General features: G+C 46.1%; 1 protein-coding gene across 3 annotated transcripts in view; it reads left to right on the plus strand.

Annotated features, from left to right (window-relative positions):
• Positions 1-19,570, plus strand: part of PIGQ (phosphatidylinositol glycan anchor biosynthesis class Q) — a 39,681-nt gene extending 20,111 nt beyond the window's left edge. For all 3 annotated transcript variants that reach the window (XM_060282874.1, XM_035132094.2, XM_035132093.2), the window contains exons 5-11: positions 4,632-4,758; positions 5,917-6,070; positions 9,908-10,019; positions 12,674-12,754; positions 13,436-13,550; positions 14,766-14,827; positions 15,661-19,570. In XM_060282874.1, coding sequence (XP_060138857.1) covers positions 4,632-4,758; positions 5,917-6,070; positions 9,908-10,019; positions 12,674-12,754; positions 13,436-13,550; positions 14,766-14,827; positions 15,661-15,813 — 804 coding nt within the window. In that variant the 3' untranslated portion in view covers positions 15,814-19,570. The remainder of the gene's footprint in view (positions 1-4,631; positions 4,759-5,916; positions 6,071-9,907; positions 10,020-12,673; positions 12,755-13,435; positions 13,551-14,765; positions 14,828-15,660) is intronic.
• Positions 19,571-20,629: the final 1,059 nt, after the last annotated feature.

Below are 20,629 nucleotides of genomic sequence, written 5' to 3' on the forward strand. Positions count from 1 at the left end.
AAAGTTGCCTAGGAAATAAGGTTCATGTGACAACAAGGACCTAATTTAAGTGTTCCTTTCCCCTGAAATTCAGTGAAAGAAATGACTAGCGCTCTCTTGCTTTTCTGTCTCCCCTCATTTTCTCTTAATGAACCATTCAGCCCAGACTGGAATAGAGTCCTACAGAATCTGGCAGTACAGTATAGCTTCTTTACAAAGAAATTACCAGGCAATAGCCAGTTTTTAGGCTGCAAAAGCAAGGGTGGGGAATCTTCCTTTTCTTTTTGGTCATTGAGAGATGCAGTCTCTTGGTGGTGATATCTTAAGGCTGCCTACTAGAGGTGGGTGGAGCCAGAGTGTAAAATGGGTTGTGCCAGAACTGAAGATGGTCCCCCCACTTCTCTCTCTGCCTCCCCCTCCCCCACATTTTCCCTCAACACCAGCAGGAAAATAGGCCAAGGACCACATGAGGGCTGAGGGTCAGACATTTAACAAGGCTTCTCCTACATCTCTTTTCTGTAGAGCTGTCCAAAAGCTGGCAACTTGCAAAGGCAAGTCTCCCTCTGATTAGGCTTTGGGTTGACTGAATATGATTTGCAATACCTGCCTCCAAAAGAATTACAGCCCCCATGTACATTTCAATGGAGCTTGTGCGGACAGACCTTCTAGTGCAGGTGTCTGGGACCTTTGGCCCTCTAGATGTTGCTGAACCACAATCCCCATCGTTCCCAGCCATTGGCCATACTTGTTGGATTTCTGGTGAGAGTTGTGCCCTTTGTTGTGCCCCTTGTTAGTCAGTGGGTAAGAAGATACTTTTGAGCTAAAAAAGCCAATGCAATTCTGGGCTGCATCAATAGGAGTATAGCATCTAGATCAAGGGAAGTAATAGTACCACTGTATTCTGCTCTGGTCAGACCTCACCTGGAGTACTGTGTCCAGTTCTGGGCACCACAGTTCAAGAAGGATACTGATAAGCTGGAACATGTCCAGAAGAGGGCAACCAAAATGGTCAAAGGCCTGGAAACGATGCCTTATGAGGAACGGCTTAGGGAGCTGGGTATGTTTAGCCTGGAGAAGAGAAGGTTAAGGGGTGATATGATAACCATGTTCAAATATATAAAAGGATGTCATATAGAGGAGGGAGAAAGGTTGTTTTCTGCTGCTCCAGAGAAGCGGACACGGAGCAACGGATTCAAACTACAAGAAATAAAATTCCACCTAAACATTAGGAAGAACTTCCTGACAGTAAGAGCTGTTCGGCAGTGGAATTTGCTGCCAAGGAGTGTGGTGGAGTCTCCTTCTTTGGAGGTCTTTAAGCAGAGGCTTGACAGCCATCTGTCAGGAATGCTTTGATGGTGTTTCCTGCTTGGCAGGGGGTTGGACTGGATGGCCCTTGTGGTCTCTTCCAACTCTATGATTCTATGATTCTATGAGATATTCCAACCCAGGCCCCAGCATTTTTTCAGACCAGCCCTGAATCCTTTCATTGTTAGGGATGCTTAATACGGTATGAATGACTGCAGCTAAAGAAACCGTCTATTTCAGGCTGTGGGTTCCCCACCCCTGATCCTTTCCAAAATGGTTAAGCACTGTGGGTTTCATACTAGGCTAAGTTGCAAACCACAGTTTTATGGATCTCCAATCCTGTGGCCAGACATGCAAAGCTGCAGGCACCAAGAGATTCAAACACGTGCCGTGCCACAAAAGAGCTTTCCTCTATCTCGGATGTTTAAATCTTTAATTCCGGTGGATGCTCTAAATATTAAATGAGATCTGTTTCTAAAGTGTCTTGCACTTCCCTTTGGAACAGCAAGTCAGTGGAAGTCAGCGGTGGCACAGATCAGCCCTGGATCCCAGCCAGCCAGGCCTCAGATGGGAGCGAAACCGAGGGAGATGGCACAGTCAGTCTGGTTATTAATGAAAACTGCTCTAGCCTGTGGCTGAATCTTGAATGCCAAATGCTGTGTGGCAAACATGGAGATAACCTCAAGTTCATAAATCATAGAAACTAGAGATCTGAAGCCAAATACTCGGTTCATTTATTTTGAATCAGAACACGAAATCCAGCCCTCCCAGGCTCCTTGGCCTTCAGTCATTCCCACTGGCAGCATTCAGTCTCTCCTGTCACTAGACCCTATACCAGGCTCTTCTCCACCAACGCCATCAGCTTTCTGCTGCCTTCACAACAGCTGTGCCACTTGACAGCATCAGCACAGGAGTGCTCCTGAGTACTAAATACCTTGAAAGGATTTCCTGTGCTTGTCTCTTCTTTTCTTTCAGTATACATGAGTTTTCCATGCCATTTTGCCATTCTCTTCCTGCCATTTCCGTCTCGTGGCCAGAAGGACACAGATTCTTCCCTTGTTGAACTTTACAGTGGGCAATACCAGGGTGGCACTAGAATATTGTGGACGGTGTTTGGAAGAATAGTGTGCTACCAAGGCTGCATGTCAGAGGAGTGGGTTGGAGAATCTGAATAGCAGATCCAATGTCGCTTCAACGTGGTAGTGCAATGTGGGGATAGCAGGAGGCACAGATGTGATTTTCCTTCCCCAGGAAGCATTATGAGGCTGGATCAGGACAGCAGCCCATCTAGTTTAGCATCATGGTGGCCAACCAGAAATCCATTATGGGAAGCTCACGAGAGACACTCTCTCCACCTGAAATTCCTAGCAACTTGTAGTCCAAGTCTGTGGCCTACAATATTCTTATTGTAACAGTGAACGTCACAATTTAACTTTGTGCTGTGTGAAGGTCATAAGTTGTAAAGAAGACATGGGTGCTGTATACCCACCTCCATCCCAGACACCTCAGATGTGATGATCCACTCCAGTAAAGTATTGCCAGCTAGCTCCACTCAAGCAGCATCAAAACCCAGAGGGGCTGAGCAGTCGAAGGGCTGATGGCAATGACTTGTTAGCCACTTCTGGAAACACAAAGGGTAGCGTAGCAAGTGGCCTTCAGTGTAAACATAAAACTTGGCTGCTAAGCCCATCCCAGGATAATTGTTCTTGCTACTTAAACAAAAATCCATCTTCGCTGTATCCATCACTGATGCTTCAGATGAAGGTTTTAAAGACAATGAAATATTTAATGGAGGAAAGAATCCTGAACTGCCACTATTGAGGCTCCAGATTAATTGCAGAATACCCTTCATAAATGTCTCTAGGTCAGCTGATAAGTAGAGCAGAACTACTTATCTTGGGAGTATGTCTTTAGGCATGAGCCGTACTTTACTGTAAATAGAACATTTGCTTTAAGTAAAACAATGTGCTTGTCTCTAAAGGGTAGGAGATTTCTAAAGGTTGTCTTCCTTGCATTTTCAAAGAATCTTAAGAGACTCTGTCTTATCAGGTACACTTGAGAAAAGGCAAATGTGTGTGTGTGTGTGTGTGTGTGTGTGTGTGTGTGTGTGTGTGTGGCATGTTCAATATATTGTCTTATTTATCAGCCTTGGAAATAAGCCCACAATAAGTATTTATTCCTCATACATGTTACTACACTTCCTTGTGTTAGTCATTATGGGGGGGGGATAGAAAACCAAATACTGGGGGTGGGGGGAATCCTGCCCGGTTGTGTGGAGGTCATTTTAACCAACTAAAGGCAACCAGGCATGTGGCTATTTGCAAGGCTGAGGATGAAAGAAATATGATACCTCAAAGGTCAGATAGCATGCACGATTGTCTGTTCTCTTCTTGAATTTCATTCAGAAGTCAGCTAAAGCAAAAAGAAATGCTTCTTGACCCCATGCATAGTTAAATTATGAGATTTGCTATGTGAAGATGTAGGGATGGCCACCAACATGGAAAGCTTTAAAAGAGGATTCAACAAATTCACTAAAGAGAATGCTCTCAATGGCTCCTAGTCATTATGGCTATATTAACTCCAATATGGGAGATCATATGCTTCTGAATGCCAGTTGCTTGGGATCACAAGCAGGAGAGATCTCTTGCACGTGTGTCCTGCTTGTGGGCTTCCCATAGGCATCTGGTTGGCTACTGTGAGAACAGAATGTTGGCCTATGTTGGCCTTTGGTCTAATGTAGCAGGGGCTCTTCTTGTGTTCTCTTGTAAAACTCCTACCATTTGAAATGTGTCAGGCCCTGATAAATTATTTCTATTGCCCCTTTCATGTCCCCTCTGGCCTTCATTCCCATGGTGGTAACTTCCCTCCTTCCCTCTCTTTTGCAAGTCTACTGAATGGTGTGTTCTTAAGCCCACTGATGTTGATGGACTTTATCCAAGTATCCATTCTGTTTTCCCTTAATTTGCACACGTAGCTCTTCCTAAGATGTTCTTTACTGTACAATGTTCTTTTTCTGAAGACCATATGCTCTCCTCTGCTGCTGAATGTTTTGCTGACTCGCCAACCGGTGATCCAGTTTCTGGAAACGTGGTCTTCATTTTATACCATCAAACAACTTTTTCCCTCCACAACACGGAAAAATAAAATCCATTCCCACCAACAAATTTCACTGTGTACTCCAAACAAGCTGAATGTTTCCAGTACAACCATGAAAACATTATTTTTCCTTCCACAAAGGAAAGAGTAACAGAATCTTTCAGATGATCTCATCTTTTTGCGGGGAGCACTTTGCACACACAACAGAACAGCTTTCTGCTAACCCCAGCTGTTTTATCCTTTTATGGTAGCATGTGGCCCAGCAGCTCCAGGACCTTCTGCAGTGGCTGATGGGTGTGCCAGCTGGTTTGAAAATGAACAGAGCTTTGGACCAAGTGTTGGGGCGGTTCTTCCTTTATCACATTCACCTTTGGATTAGTAAGTGCACCTGCTTTTACCTGTGATTTAAAACAAGAGAAAGAATTTTGTGAACTTTTCCAAATGTAAAGGATTTTACTTTCACTTTTAAAGTAAGGTCATATCTAGGTGACCTGCTTTTTTAGCGTTCTTCCTGATTTGTTTGCAAATGACTTTGCATCGGAGCAAGTATTGTCAGACTGTTTCGACTGCATTTCCTCATCACTTTCCTTATTGCAGAAAGACAGATCTTTTGGAGAAGTAGGTTTCCCCAAATTAACTAGTGATGCCAGCAAAATTGCCATGCTCTGGTAGCATTTGAAGGACCCAAGATACAAGGCAAATCATGCAGAAGTTGTAGTCCAATGTATCAGGAGGGGACTGGAATGGCAAAGACTAAAATAGAGCCTGTCCATCCACAAGGAGGTCAGCTTTTGTGGCCAAATGTGCTTATAGTCCGTGGAATATTGTCTGGAGCAGTGTTTCTCAACCAGTGTGCCTCCAGATGTTTTGGGACTACAACTCCCATCATCCCTAGCTAGCAAGACCAGTGGTCAGGAATGATGGGAGTTGTAGTCCCAAAACATCTGGAGGCACACTGGTTGAGAAACACTGGTCTGGAGGACAGAGTGAATTTGGAAGTGAGCCACTCAAGATTTAAGCCAAATCTGCTCCATCCTTGTTCCTGTGCTTAACTAAATCAGTTGCAGGGATGCTGTTCATCAACTATGCACCACTCTACTTCCTTTATGTTGACAGGCTGAAATGCACCTGCCATGAGAATCAGGCAAAAGGGTAACGTGTGCTTACTGGGATTTGTGATTTGAATGAACATATTAAGACCCATGCAAACCTCTATGGCAATCTTTCACAACCCAGTGTCCTCCAGATGTCTTGGACCAATAGCCTAGCCATCATGGCTATTGGTCAGGATTGATAGGAGAGCTGGAGCCCACAAACATCTGGAGAGCACCTGGTTGGGGAAGATTGCCTTAAGGGGTCACCCCTTGGAGACGAGAGTATATGAGAGGTTTGGGTTTTGTCCTTAGCCTTTTGAGGAAGATGGTAGTAGTGGGGAATATTTTGATGCTATATTGGTTTCTTTCTGTGTTTCAGAAGTCTCTCAATGAACAGAAGTGATTTTTTTTCAGTGTTGCTCTTTCCTTTTCTTTCTTTCAGGTTATATCCATCTGATGTCTCCTTTCATTGAGATGATCCTCTGGCATGTTGGCTTATCAGCCTGTCTAGGCCTGACAGTGGCCCTTTCTATCGTCTCCGATATCATTGCACTCATGACCTTTCACATCTACTGTTTTTATGTCTATGGAGCCAGGTGGGTGGAGTTTATCTGCTGCAGCTAGGCATATGCCCATGTGCTAAGAACCACTGTGAACTCATGTGACAAATATAGGACTCCTTTGAGTTATTTATGACTCAATTAGGAGCCACTAAATGCCGCCCGGCACGCTTTCACTAGCGTCTCTGCTCCGTAGACCCGGGCTTGGCAGTAAAATATAGCAGATTTCTTCTTTTCTCTTCTCACGCACAGCGGTAGCTTGTATAGCCGTTGGATAAAAAACCTCTTAAGAACACACAGAGTCCGAGGTGTTCTAATAACTACTGAAGTTTATTTTACAGAGAAAACAATAAACGACCTGGTGAGCTCGCAGACATTTTGCGACCGTCTCCCAGGCAGAATCGAAACCAACTGTTACACAAAGAAATGCTTCCAGTACATTCTGTAACATGATATCTTCCTCAGTGGTCAGGTGCACAGTACACAGTTAACCCCTTGGTTACTTGTTACTCCTCACACCCCCTCTCACCTGAACACTGGGGATAGCGGATATCCAAACTTACCCCAAAACCAACCCTTCACAGAATTCCCCATGTCGTTGGAAACTCAAGGGTTTTGTGAACCCATCTGCTATGTTCTTTTGGCTTGGACAATACCTCAACTTTACCAAGCCTACCTGTATGCTCTGACATACGTTTCGGAAGCGGATGTCTAAGTGTTTGGTTCTGGCCTTGAACTGTCCAGACTCTGCCAGGGCTGGCTACAATCACCCCAGATTTCCTGGACCAAACATCTGTAGTACTCCAACTCAGTGCATGTCGCAGACAACGCACAGAATTCAGCTTCCATGGAAGACATAGCTATTAGGCTTTGCCTGCGCGACCGCCAACCAATCAGGGCATTTCCAAACTTCACTACCAAACCAGTCACTGACTTCCTGTCCTCCTGATTGGCCCAATCAGCATCTGCAAAACAAGTGATTTGTGGCTCACCTTGCGCTGACATCTCCAAACAATACTCTTTGGTTTCCTGCAAATACCTAAGCACTCTCTTAATACTCATCAGCATGTAAGGTCTGAGATTATATCTCACTATTCATGAGATCACTGAGAGGCCTTTGGGCAGGTAGCTTCTCCAACTTTGCAATGTGGAGACAGATTATCACTGAACTCTGAAAAATATGAACCAGATATTGGCCTGATTCAGACATAATGGTCCCATCCAACAAAACATGGTTTGTCAGATCAGGAATGAACATGTGTCCATGCATTTCCTCCCTTCTATTGCTAATCTTAATTCAGCACTTGCTGGGTTCTTAAATCACAGTTTACATGTACATGCAAGCCAGGAAAATGAGGTGTGATTCCTGAAAACCAGATTATCGGACCATAGTTTGTTATCCTAGTTTGTAAGGATCACTCAAGCCGCAGTTTCCTAATACAAAGGTCACAGAAAAGTGTGTTTTCCTAGTCCCACAAATCATGGCTCATTGAATCAGGATTGTTGTGTATCTGAACTAGGCCAAAGATTGTAAAACATCTTGTACAATGTATCAGGTGTTGGTGTTATCTGAACTCTGGAGAGTGTGAGCTATGAAGTCTCAATGATACCCAAGTAATTTAGTTATTATAAAGCAGGGTTGGGGGACTCTGTGCTTCTCCAAAGGTTGCTGAACTAGTTTCCATCATCCTGGCTGGGGCTGATGGGAGCTGGAGTCTAACAGCGTCTGGGGGGGCACTGGTAACCCACTGGTTAAGAACTATGCACCAAAGAATATCTGTGGGATAGTCAGCATGTTGTGTCACCTTTCACAGTGGGGGGGCTAGAAGAGAACATACAAAGCAAACTTTTTCAGAGTTCATCTAGGCAAGTAGTGTCTCCTCTGACTAGTAGCATCTTTCAAGGGTCCCAGGTAAAATATGTTTTATCCTAGCCTTCTGCACTTGTCTGGCCCACCAGAGGGTGCTACACTCTTTACTGTCGCAAACAGGGGGGGAAATGGGGAGAATGTGTATGCATAGTGCATATCACATTTCATACCCAATACGTCAGGGTTACTTTCACCATAGCCTTTCCAAACAAAATGTTCTCTGCTGCATCTTTTGTATCCAAAGACAAGGAGGACAATTGGAGAAAAGAAGCCCAGGGAAACAAAGCAAGTTCTCATAAGGATACCATGCTGGGGAATAAAAGGGCAGCGTTTTCTTGTTGGGCTGCGGGAGACTGGGAGTATAAGGTTGTTAGAGCTGCAGAGAGCATTTGGTGCAAGAGGAGCCTTGGGCTGGGTGGCCAGAAGTTTTACTTGCAAACAGGGCCGGCTCTAGGTAGACCCCCGGTGGTGCGGTGTGCCAGGGCGCCGGACCTGCTCGAGACTGCCCTGCTTGCAAAACTGCTTCCACCAAGGAGGAGGCTTTTCGGTGGTTCATTCCCAGAACCCAATTAGCAACTCACCAGGTGAACTTGGATGCCAGAGATCCATCCTGATGGCTTATAAGGAGTGGGAAGTGGATGCTTTAAAAACAGTCATGCACAGGAGGCCTGGGCCTCGTATACAGCAAAAGTCTTCAGTTGGGTGAGCCAGGCCTATAAATTGCTCATGTCCTGGCTTAAAATGGGTGGTACCAGTAGCATCATCACCATCCATCCTTCCTTCCTTCCTTCCTTCCTTCCTTCCTTCCTTCCTTCCTTCCTTCCTTCCTTCCTCCCTCCCTCCCTCCCTCCCTCCCTCCCTCCCTCCCTCCTTTCCTTGCTTCATTTCCTTCCTTCCTTTCTTCTTTTTTAGAAAATCAGAGGCAGGAGAGAGAGAAGTAAATTGTAGGGCAAAGAAAGATGAGGGAAGAAGAGGAAAAATGAGAAAGATGGATGTATCTGTTCATTAATTTCAGAAAGCAATTTTGGTTCTGAAAGGGGGTAGGACTATAGATCAGTGGTAGAGCATCTACTTTGCCTGCAGAAAGTTCCAGGTTCTGCCCCTGGCAGCACCTTCCCGCAGGGCTGGGGAAAGCTTCTGTTTTCGAATCCCCAGGAGCTGCGGGCAGTCATTATAGACAGTGAACTTGATGGATCAGTGGTTTGACTCAGTGTGAAGCAGCTCCCCGTGTTCCTGTTCTGAAGCCTACTAAGTTTTCAAACTTCAGTCTTCAGAAAAATTTTTGCACAGGGACCACTGGCCTATTGAAACATCCCCATACCCCCTCAACTTCTGAGCATTCCAAGATGGGTTCTAGGGTACATGTTTGGTTGACGCAGAATACTTGTTTATGGCAAGAGCTGAGATCCTTTTCTAGAATTCACTTGTAGGCAACCTTCCAGGGGCTGCATGTCATAAGGTGAACAGGGCATGTCATGCAGTGGGCAACGTTTCCAGCCACACCAAAGTCAGAGGTTTGCACACATGCTCAGCTCTCCGTTTGGGCGAGCAAAAAGCATTATGACACTCATTCCAGCCAGGTAGAAGCATTCAAGGAAGGCGTAGAACATGGTTGGTGAGGGCTGGATAGCGAGGCCTGAAAGGCTGTGTTTGGTCCCCTGCCCCAACCTCTCTGCCTTTGGGCTTCACTATCACCTTACATGAGCTGGTGGAGAAAGAGACCTGGCTTTCTCCATTAAACATCCTACCTTGCCAAATGTGCAGTGGAGTGCCCAGCCAGGGACAGAGAAAGCTGCCATTTGAATTTTATGTATTTATTAAATTTATATACTGCCTTTCACCCAAAGATCTCAGGGTGGTTCACAAGAAGGAATGAACCTCATGGTTAGACAGCTGGCTGAGGAGATCCCTATTGAAGCAAGAGCCCCTAGGGGTATTTTGAGGGTGGATGGAGGTATTTTCTGTCAGTCACAATTTTGTCCTTTCCCCCTATCTGGACCCAGGCTCTACTGCCTCAAAATCTATGGCTTGTCGTCACTGTGGCGCTTGTTCCGTGGGAAGAAGTGGAACGTCTTGAGGCAACGAGTCGACTCCTGCTCCTACGACTTGGACCAGGTGAAGGTTTTCAGGGTGTCTGGGAGGGAGGTAGTTCTGTGTTTCCATGTGGCTTTGCATGTGCACACTCACCCCCTCCCCTCCCCCGTGGTGCATATGCAAAGGGCTTAATTTGGCATTATTTCCAATGGCTTGCTATTTGTCACTGGCTGTGCATCTGTAGGTGTATTGGCAGAACATGCTGCAATTCAACCTTTTGTGCATGTTTCTGAACACCGTGGATGCTGGTGCATATCAGGAACATTCAGACCCAACCTTCATCTTTGCCCATACAATGGCCAGGCACAGCCCCCGTGTTTATCACTCAACCCTGAATCTCACTGTTCTCCGCTGGCCAATTTTCTGCCTGGCTCTCAGGCAATTATAGCCGAAGGGGGCCTAATCCCTGAGAGACTCCTTTGGCAGATGCCTGGTGCCATACAAGTCAGAGCGCTGGAGTGATAAGGGCGGGTGGGGAGGGGGGGAAGCAATTTGAGTAAAAGACACCAAATAATTACAACCATACCCTACAGTGTTGCCATAGTTACCTGCTGCTTTGTGTTTCTATTAAAAGGCTCCATTTAATTCACATCAGATGGAGTTGGGCCCACACATTCCCATCAGGATGTGGATAATGTTTTGAAGTGGGGTGGGGGGGTGGCTCTATCTGCTTCTTACCTTTTACAAAATGTCAAGGTAACAGCATGACCAGTGTGGAGGCTGGGTCCCTGCAATCCCCCACCCTGCTTTCAAACAAAGAGGGGAAAGTGAGGAAGCTAGGGCTGAACTTCCTTACCACTGTTTTATTCCTTTGTCTGCCAGGAGACAAGAGATTGCTGGCCCTGGGGGTGGGGATTGCGAGATGCAAATATTCCTTCCAGCTTCTTCTGTTGTCTCTCTGAGCTTTGGAGAGCTGCTTAAGCAGAGCGTACTGCTGAATTTTGTTTGAGGGCTGTCAGGTTCTTCTCAGTGTAGAGTTGGCCAAGGAGGTCACTGCTGTTCAGTCCTTCCTGGGGTGTGGGTGGCAAGGGGAGTGCTTGTTCTTGTTCTCATCAACTGATGATCTTTTATATCAGAGTTCAGGAACATCAGGTTCAGGGGCTGAATGTGCCCTTCGAAGCCTCTCTGTCTGGCCCCAGGACCACACATTCCCTGCCCAGCCCCAGGCCCTGCTGGCCCTGCTTCACACCCTCCAAGTGTATTGTTATCATTAACATTATCATTATTTGTCTGCCACCCTTCATCCATAGATCTCAGGGCGGTACACAACATAAGATTACAGTATAAAAAACACAAAATACATAATAAAAGTGAGACAAAAAACAAACCAGTATTTCCCCCTCCCACAACACATGTGAAAGGGCATTGAATGTCAATCAGCCCAAGGCCTAGTTGAAGAAGAATGTTTTTGCCTGGCACCTAAAGGTGTATAATGAAGGTGCCAGCTGAACCTTCCTGGGGAGAACATTCCACAGATGGGGAAGCCACTGCAGAAAAGACCCATTCTCATGCTGCCACTCTTCGAACCTCTCGTGGAGGAGGCATGTGAAGAAGGGCATCGGATTATGATTGCAGGCTCCGGATAGGTCCATATATCCATATATCCGTATTGCAGTCCTGAGGATTCATGTAATATGGTCAAACCATCTTGCCTCAGTGAGCAATCTGGCTGCCAAATTCTGTACTAGCTGAAGTTTGTGAACCATCTTCAGAGGCAGCCCTAGCATTGCAGTAATCCAACCTAGAGGATACTAGAGCACAGACAACAGCAGTTAGGATATGCCTGTCCAGATAGGGGCACAGGTGAGCCACCAGCCAAAACTGACGGAAGGCACTCCATTCCACCAAGGCCACCTGAGCCTCAAGCAACAGCAAAGAATCTAGAAGTATCCCCAAACTGCATACCTTAGAGCTGGCAACCTCCTAGCCATCTGGTCTAGGGAACCACCCACTAACAGTGCCTCAGACTTATCTGGATTGAGCTTCAGTTTATTGGCTCTCATCCAGTCCATTACCAAGGTAAGTCCAGCACAGGCATCCCTAAACATCGGCCCTCCAGATGTTTTGGACTACAATTCCCACCTTCCCCAACCACTGGTCCTGTTAGCTAGGGATCATGGGAGTTGTAGGCCAAAACATCTGGAGGGCCACAGTTTGGGGATGCCTGGTCCAGCACATCACTGCCTCACCTGCAGATGTAAAATAAAAATAAAAAAATTCCTTCAGTTGGTCTTTAAGGTGCTACTGAAGGAATTTTTTTATTTTTATTTTACTTCGACCCAGACCAACACGGCTACCTACCTGTCACCTGCAGATATTCCTGACTTCATACTCTAAACCTGCAAACATTTTCACTGGCTGAAGTGTGTCTTTGAGTTCTGATAATGCCTCTCATTTCCCTGGATGGTGTATGAATGTGTATAGAAGATACACATTCTTCTATGCAGTACAAAGGTATAATTTCCTTTCCGCACTCCGCCTGCTTTTGCCTATGGCCCTACCCTCCACTGGCATATGGCCCCCAGAAGGTTGCCCAGAATGAAATGTATCTGAAAACAGGAAGGATAAGGCTTCTTTGCTCTCAGAGTATTTCAGCCTTGACTCATAACTTAGATTTCTTTTTATAGCTGGCTTCAGCTACTATATGATTGATTTGTGTCCTTTTCCTCCTCCAGCTATTCATTGGTACTTTGCTGTTTACAATCTTGCTGTTTCTTCTGCCCACAACCGCACTGTACTATTTGGTCTTTACCTTGGTAAGTTTGCTGGTGATTTCGTTGCTACTTATAAATGTATTGGTTGCTTTTCAATAGGAATGCACTCAAAGGGATATACAAAAGTTATGAAGGGTGGCTGAACAGTTCCTGGCCGAAGTGGAATGGAGTTGGGTTTGCATGGTCCAAACAGCACTTGGCTCGATGACAGGATGCAAGACTGGGAGGGGAAAGAGGACTTTCCTTCCCCTTCTCCTGGGAGCCAGAAAAGAGTCTGGGATGATTGGTCAATTGATATGCTGGCCTGCCTCAAAATGTGTCTGAGTAGCACTCAATTAAAACAGTTGTGCCAATTGTTGCAATCAGTGGTTGCTGTCTTCAGCCAGCTTCCACCTGCCTGCCTTCTTAGATGTCTGCTTGCTGCCAGTCTAGGATCTACCAGTATCAGTTCCTCCTTCTCCTCCTTAGTCTCAGCGTTGCCCTTGTAAGAGGAGGAGCAGGAGGGGGACAAATATACCATTAATTGTCCTTGGCTCTGGCTCCACCTGCTGTTTGTCTCCCTGCCTTCTGCCCCAGAAGTCCCAATGAGTACAAATGGCCTCTGCTTGCAGCTTCTTCTTTCAGAATGAACAATTAGAGTATTTGACAAACCTAAGTTTGGCAAATTTGTCCAGTGATGGTACTGCTGTAGATTGAACTAAAAAAAACCCTTTTTCTTCCTAGCTCCGTCTACTGGTTGTGATTGTACAAGGCTTGATCCATCTGCTAGTGGACCTCGTCAACTCGCTGCCCTTTTATTCAGTCATTCTCCGTCTCTGCCGGTCCTACAGACTTGCATGTAAGCTCCATACTGTAGTCAAGGCAAGACTTCAGAAGTTGCATATTAGCGGGGAGAGAGGTTGGAAATTTTTGCTTAGAAGCAAGTGACAGGCGTCTGAAGACTGGTCATATGTACTTTAAAGCAGGGTTCAATTTCATAGAAACACTCACCACTGCTGCAGTAACAATGGTTTGCATAAGGCTTGCATGGTACTGGGAAGGCTATGTGTTTAACTGGTTGTTAGTGGGGAGTTCAGGCAAATTATCACCTGTCATTATGCTTTGCGAACAAGATGCTATCACCTCCAACAGCTAAGAAACCTTATGGGCATTCAGTGGTTTTCTGGTGTTCCTGCCACATACATCAGTAGGGTCACACTGACAGGGTCAGAAGGGATATCACCAAAACCCCGTGGACTGTTTCTTGGGAATCTGCCTTCTACCAGGTCAGACTCTTTGCCCATCTAACTCAGTATTGTCTACTTAGACTGGCAGCAGCTTTCCAGAGTTTCCAATGGAGAGGGGGGCCTTTCACATCACCTGCTTCCTGATCCTGTTAGCTGGGGATGCCAAGAGTGGATTGAACTTGGGACCTTCCATATGCAAAGTTGGTGCTCTGCCATTGAGCTATGGTGCCATCATGCTGTACATGCAAGAAGTTCAGAAATGCTAAGGGCATTTAAACAAACACCAGCTTGTTTGAACCCTGAACAAAGTGAATGGAAAAACTGGACTTCTTCTCTAGTTTATTCCCCTTTCTCTGTGATCTTCCTAGCTTGGCTTCTCCTGCATCTTTTAGAGAATCCTTACTGCAAGAGGAGCCATGAGAGCCTGTGTAGTGTAGTGGTTAGAGTGTTGGACTAGGACCCCAGATACAAGGGTTCAAGTCCCCACTTAGCCATAAAGCTCAGTTGGTGACCTTGGGCCAGTCACTGCCTCTCATCTTAGCTTACCTTACAGGGTGATTGTGGGGGGATTAAATAAGGAGGAGAACCATGTGCACCACCTGGAGCTCCTTAGAGAAAAGGTGGAATATAAATGCTAGCCATAAATAAATAATGCCCTCTCGATCTTCTTAGACTCCAATTCCCATCAGCCCCAGCCAACTTGGCCAATAGTCAGGGATTATGGGCGTTGAAGTCCCAACAAGATCAGGAGGGCACCATGTTGACTACTGAACCAATCAGCCAATACAGACTGTATCTTTCCATTACCTACTCTTGTGTATTTTCAGCTGGTGTGAAGTTCAGAGTCCTGGAGCAGGAAGCTGGGAAACCTCTTCGACTTCTAATGCAGGTAAATCATTTCATTGCTTGATGGCCTGTGCTTAGCACTTTTCCTGCTTTTTAGAATAACATTTTGCTCTTCCTTATTGAACTGCTCCCCAAATTTCCCTTCTGTGCACAGGACTAGTCTTCAGTTTTCTGTAGAACATTTAGCCCAGCAAGGAAGGTATCAGTTGCAGCACTCTGGATCCTGTCCAATATGAACAGGCTTCAGTCCCCTAAGATGCTGAGCTAAGCTTGTGTTTAAGTGGCTTGCTGGATCAGGGCCAGAGCCCTTATTATAACATGTAGTGTGAGACTTGCAGTGAATATAGAATAGCCTTATGCTGTCACCTCAAATGATGAATCCTCTAGCCCAGGCTTCCTCAAACTCGGCCCTTCAGATGTTTTGAGACTACAATTCCCATCATCCCTGACCACTAGTGCTGCTAGCTAGGAATCATGGGAGTTGTAGGCCAAAAACATCTGGAGGGCCGAGTTTGAGGAAGCCTGCTCTAGCCATTTCCAGTGGCTTAAAGATTGTTAAGAACTCCACTCTCCTATTTCTGTCTTCCAACAACAGCCATGTCAGAAAAAACACTTAGAGTGCCATTTCTTCGGTATTCTCATGTCAGTTGTGATATCACATTATGCTGAGCTTCTATGCTCCTGTTTCCAAGGGTGTGAAATAGATCACCAAACGGTCAGACATGAAGCTTTAATTTGAGAGGAGCAACTCTTTACACAGGAAAGGAGTTGCACGCACACATCCACACATCCACACCGCTTACCCTGTGCACATGACTCAGCCTTGTCCAGGTACAGCTGCTGCAACTGTCCCTCTCGCTCCTTCTCTCCTGGCAGATAAACCCTCTGACCTACGGCCGCGTGGTGCAGCTGTACAAGCTCCCAACATACAGCTGCTACCCCAAGGACTCCTGGGGCTCTTTGTGCAAGAAGCTGCTTGTTGGTGAGCTGATCTACCCTTGGAAGCATAAAGGAGAGAAGCAGGACTGATTCGCAGCAACTGAGGTGGACTGCAAATGCTTGAGGCCCAGAAAGGAACATTGGAGAGGCAGGGCTGTTACTCCTGGTGAAAGACACCTTGGAAACAGCAGCTGCCGAGTGGTACCCTAGGGATTCTTCATTTTGCCAAGAATGTGTTGGGCGGTCAGTTTCCAAGGAGGGAGGGATTCATTTCAGGAATGGGCTCCCCTTTTCCTCTGGATTGAGGGAATTCCTTCTCCCCACCACCATTCAACGAAACATTATCTAATCCTAAGTTAGAAATTGCCAGCCTAGAAGTATAAGGTGGCCAAATTAACGTGACAGCCGAGAGGAAATCTGTTTTCGTTCGTTTGTTTTCTTATGGTAAGCTGCCATTTCTGCAGGAGCCCAGTGTGTGGTATCTGACACACAATTCCACTTCTTGATAATTTCAGCTTCACTTCTCCCCAGTCCTGACATACAAGTGTCTAGCCCATGTGATTGTGATGATGTGGGTAAAGATGTATGGGCAACACCTGTCACAAGCTTGGGAGCCAAAGGGGTGGCCCAATAAGACCTCCAGTGGTCTGGAGAGTCTGCCCAGCTCCAATCAATTCCTGTTGGGGGACAAGCAGCTGGGGAGAGCCAATGTTTTTATATCCTGCTTGCAGGGTTCCCAAAAGTATTTGGCCAGCCACTGTCAGAGACAGGAGGACGCTGGTCTGGTTGGAGCCATGTCCTCATCCAGGAGGACTTTGTTCTTAAGGTATTATGAATTAATGGGCAAGCTAGCTCTGAAATGTATCATGTAGCTTATGTGGTTGATTTCTCTTTGACAAATACCTGCCATGGTGGGATGTGAGAGATGGACAAGCTGAATCAGGACCATGGCATCTTTAATCCTCTGCCATCTTGATTAGAATGGAGCCCATGTACATCTGTTATTAGCAATGGGAAGAAAGTTCTCATGGGTGCTAATAGGGCTTTACAGTGGTGCCTTGCTAGACAAATTTAATTCGTTCCACGGGCCTTTTCTTATAACGAAAAATTCGTCTAGCGAATCCCATAGGAATGCATTGGATTTTTTTTGGATTTTTTTTTTGCCCATAGGAACGCATTAATTGAATTTCAATGCATTCCTATGGGAAACCGCGATTCGCTAGATGAATTTTTCATAAAACGAATTCGTCTAGCGAGGCAACCTCCGCTCGAAAAATCCTTTCGTTAAGCGGAAATTTCGTTAAGCAGGGCATTCGTTAAGCCAGGCACCACTGTATTCCCATTGAAGATAGCAGGTGGGTGGAATTCTGTGGGACTGCAGGGAGGGCAAGGGGTTCTCCCTGGCATGCTCTCCCTGGCATGCTCCTGATCCATTTCCCACCCACACCAGCTCTTTGTTGAAAAGGAATCAGCTATACAATGTCAAACTACATGACAAACATTGTGTCTAGTCTAGTCCATAGTTAATTACAGAGTTCCTTGCCTCCCCTGCCCCTGGCAAGTGACTAGAAACCCATAGCAGATTATGCAAAATTGGGGGGGGGGGGAATGCATTGGAAATTATGTAAATATGCTCCCGGGTCATGACATTTAGTTTTACTCATCCCAGACTTTTGCTTTCTTTTATAGATTATATGGCATGGTTGTTGTTTTCAAAAGTAGCTCCACTCAGCTTGTCACAGCACTTCTACAAGCATATTGTGATATGTCAATTAAAAGGGGGTGGTCATTACAGGCAGTGACCATTTTGCACAAGGGTTCCATTCCCTGCCCCCTGCATGTCGGCGGAATGCATATAAGCCCATCCCACCCTGTTCCACCCCACCCCCGTTCTGCCATCTTCTGGGTCCAAGGACCTGTGCGTATCCAGGACAAATGTAGACTGCCCCCAAACTTTGATATAAATATTTAGTAGAGAATACACACTTGCCATGCTTGTAAAAAACAACATAGACCAGAAACCACAGAAGATCTTTATTATCTAGTATTTGATCATTCTGAGCTCCCTATTACATAAGTTGGCCCTAGTGAGGCTTAGAACAATTAGTAAGCAGATGATGGATCCATGTACTTGGTGATTTTTTAAAATGTTTTAAGACAGTTTATTGGACATTGAATTTATATTGGAGGCAAATCTGCTTTGAGCACTCTAATAGAAGCTGGTGGTAGTGCAGGCAGGATAGCCTCTTATCTGTTGCTTAATTTGGGAGCAGGACTTTATTGTATTTCAGGCAACTTGAAGTGAGGGAAATGATTCCTAGACAAGGAACTGGAAGCATACTTCACTTTTCAAGTCAGCTCCGTTGAAAGTCCTTGGGGCAGATTCTTATTGAACAGCTTTAGAACAGTGTGTTTCTATAAGATGAAGGCCCAAAGTACTCACTGCCTTGCCATTAAGTTTCAAATGAAGAGCCATTACTAAGTGCCACAGTACAAAGCAATAATCGGTGTACCTCTCAAGGCTCCACGATGGCCAAGATCATTCCTGATTTTTTAAACCTTTTTTTAAGTCAAAGCTTTAATGTTCATTTCACCACCAGTCCTTGATTTCCAACATGTCTTCCTCCTACCCATTGGCATTTCTCTGTTTCCGCCATACCTCATAGCAGGTGGTACCTGCCAATCTTAATAGCACAACCACTAGCCTCCAGCTGTGTGACACACTCTCTCTCTTTAGCATTAACATTACTCTCTACTCAGGACAGACATTGACATCATACCCAGGGCACGATTCATGCCAGTGCTGCCATACTTCATCCTCAGGCCGACAGCAATGCCCTGAGTGGGGACTTAAGGGGATTTTGGCAAGGCCAGTGGAGCAGGCCCCGGTCTCGAGACACTCCCAAGGGTGGGGCACTAAGGGGACCCCTTCAAACATGGAGCTGGCTGGCCCTTGCTTAGCTGTGGTTCTGGACTCATTTGGTTTGCTGCCAGCCTTGTGTAGCAACAGCCAAATACACAGTGTTGCCCTTCCTTGCAATTTGATGTGATGTGCTTTGAGGCCCATTTAGTAGCATGGGTGCACCATGCAACACCTCCATGTCTCTCTTTCACCATATGGACTCCCATTGGAGAGAGGCCGTTATTTGTATTTCCCTGCCTTACGTTGACAGACGTGCATTGGATTTGATGTTGCCACATAGCCACTATGTATATTCTTAAGCCATAACAGAGACAACCTTTAGCTGTGACGCTTGTGCCTAGTCATAGAGCCCTGTTCTGTATGCATGTGGTCTTGTGTATGCACAGTGGGCCTTGGAAACACAGTCATAAAGTCACACACTCCATGTTTCTGAACAAGACTCCAATGCTGTACAGAAGAACTATCTCTATGGAAATTAAATCTCTTCGGTTGTGCATCTTGCCATGCTCATTGCAGGATGGAGATCATAAATCGTGCTAATTTCTCTCTCACTTTTACTTGATTTGCTGAGAGTTCGCATGAATGTCCGCTTTCTTGTGTCTGCTTTTTCCTGTGTCTTGCTGTGGTGTGAGCATTGCTGTTGGCCTGAGGGGGGCAGTTTGCCAATCCCACTCTGGTCACAGGCAGAATGGAGCAAGCACTCGGCTTGCTGCACTCAACTTGCTGATGCCAGCACTCTAGAATTCTTGAGAAGGAGACGAGCAGCCTGATCTTCTCTGTCTGCACAGTATCAGTGCCTGTGTTGTCTTCTGCCAAGCATTGGAGAACGCCTGGGAACTCCTGCCCTGCCCTGCCCTGGCATTGCCAAAACAGGACTTTACTTCTCTGTTAGGATACTGCTGCCAATAAAAATGATTTATCTGAGCCTTTCTTGCAAAACTATGTTAGTGCTACACTTAAAAGCAACAAAACCACATCTTAAGCAATGATTATGGTCTAGAATCCCTACCGTAAGTAGAAATACACCACTACAACTACTCTTGCTCAAGCGCCATGCGATGTTGTCAGCAGGAAATATTTCCCTACTCAAGTTACATAGAAAGACTCTGCTTGTGGTTTCTGGGGTTTGCCTTCTAATGCAGTCCAACTGTTTGACTCAGTCCTCCAACCAAAGGCATGAGCCTTGATATAGTGTCACCCATGTGTGCCCACTTCTATTCTGGCACAAGACTGCTAGCGTAAACGGGGGGCCCCCAACCACCATCCTTTGCTGCCCCAATTGATGCCACTCTGGATTCCCAACGGATGGGCTAGTTCTCTAAGATTGCAGTTCCAAAGTGATAGTGGAAAAAAGGTAAAGTGGCAGGGCGTCTGTTTTGTATGCAGAAGGCTCCAGGCTCAATCCTGTGCATCTCTGCTGCCAGTTAGTGTAAATCAGTGGTTTTCAACCAGTGTGCCGTGAATGATTGTCACAGGCAACACTGGCCTCTGTCCCTCTTTCCTTCCCTCCCTCCTCTGATGACCTCTTGCATCTCTGCCTCCCAAAGGCTTGTGTGGCTGTTAGTTGCAGCAACTCTGGGGCTGGCCAGGGGGAGCTTCCCAGGCCCCTGTGGGGCATTGTAAGGAGGCACCTCTCTTTGGGGCAGGGGGGAAGCTCAGAGACCAGGGGCAGCAGCTGCAGCTGCCCAGAGGACTCCCAAGGAGAGGGGAGAGAAGGCTGAGGGAACACTCCACAAGGGAGGATCTTTGGAAAAGGGTGAGAGGCTGGCAGCTCTGCAGGCAAGGGGTGACATAGCTGGGCTCATGAGCCCCAACAGGGGTGCTGCAGAAAGAATGTTGTTGGTCAAGGGAGCCATGGGCTCAAAAAGGTTGAAAACCTCTGGTGTAAACTCTGAGCTAAATGGGCCAAGAGTCTGACTCAATATAAGGCAGCTTCCTATGAGCATCTATCCTTGTTTTTATATTTGGCTTTACATTGTTTCT

The sequence above is a fragment of the Zootoca vivipara genome, chromosome 14, assembly GCF_963506605.1.
Source record: "Zootoca vivipara chromosome 14, rZooViv1.1, whole genome shotgun sequence".
Lineage (NCBI taxonomy): Eukaryota > Metazoa > Chordata > Lepidosauria > Squamata > Lacertidae > Zootoca > Zootoca vivipara.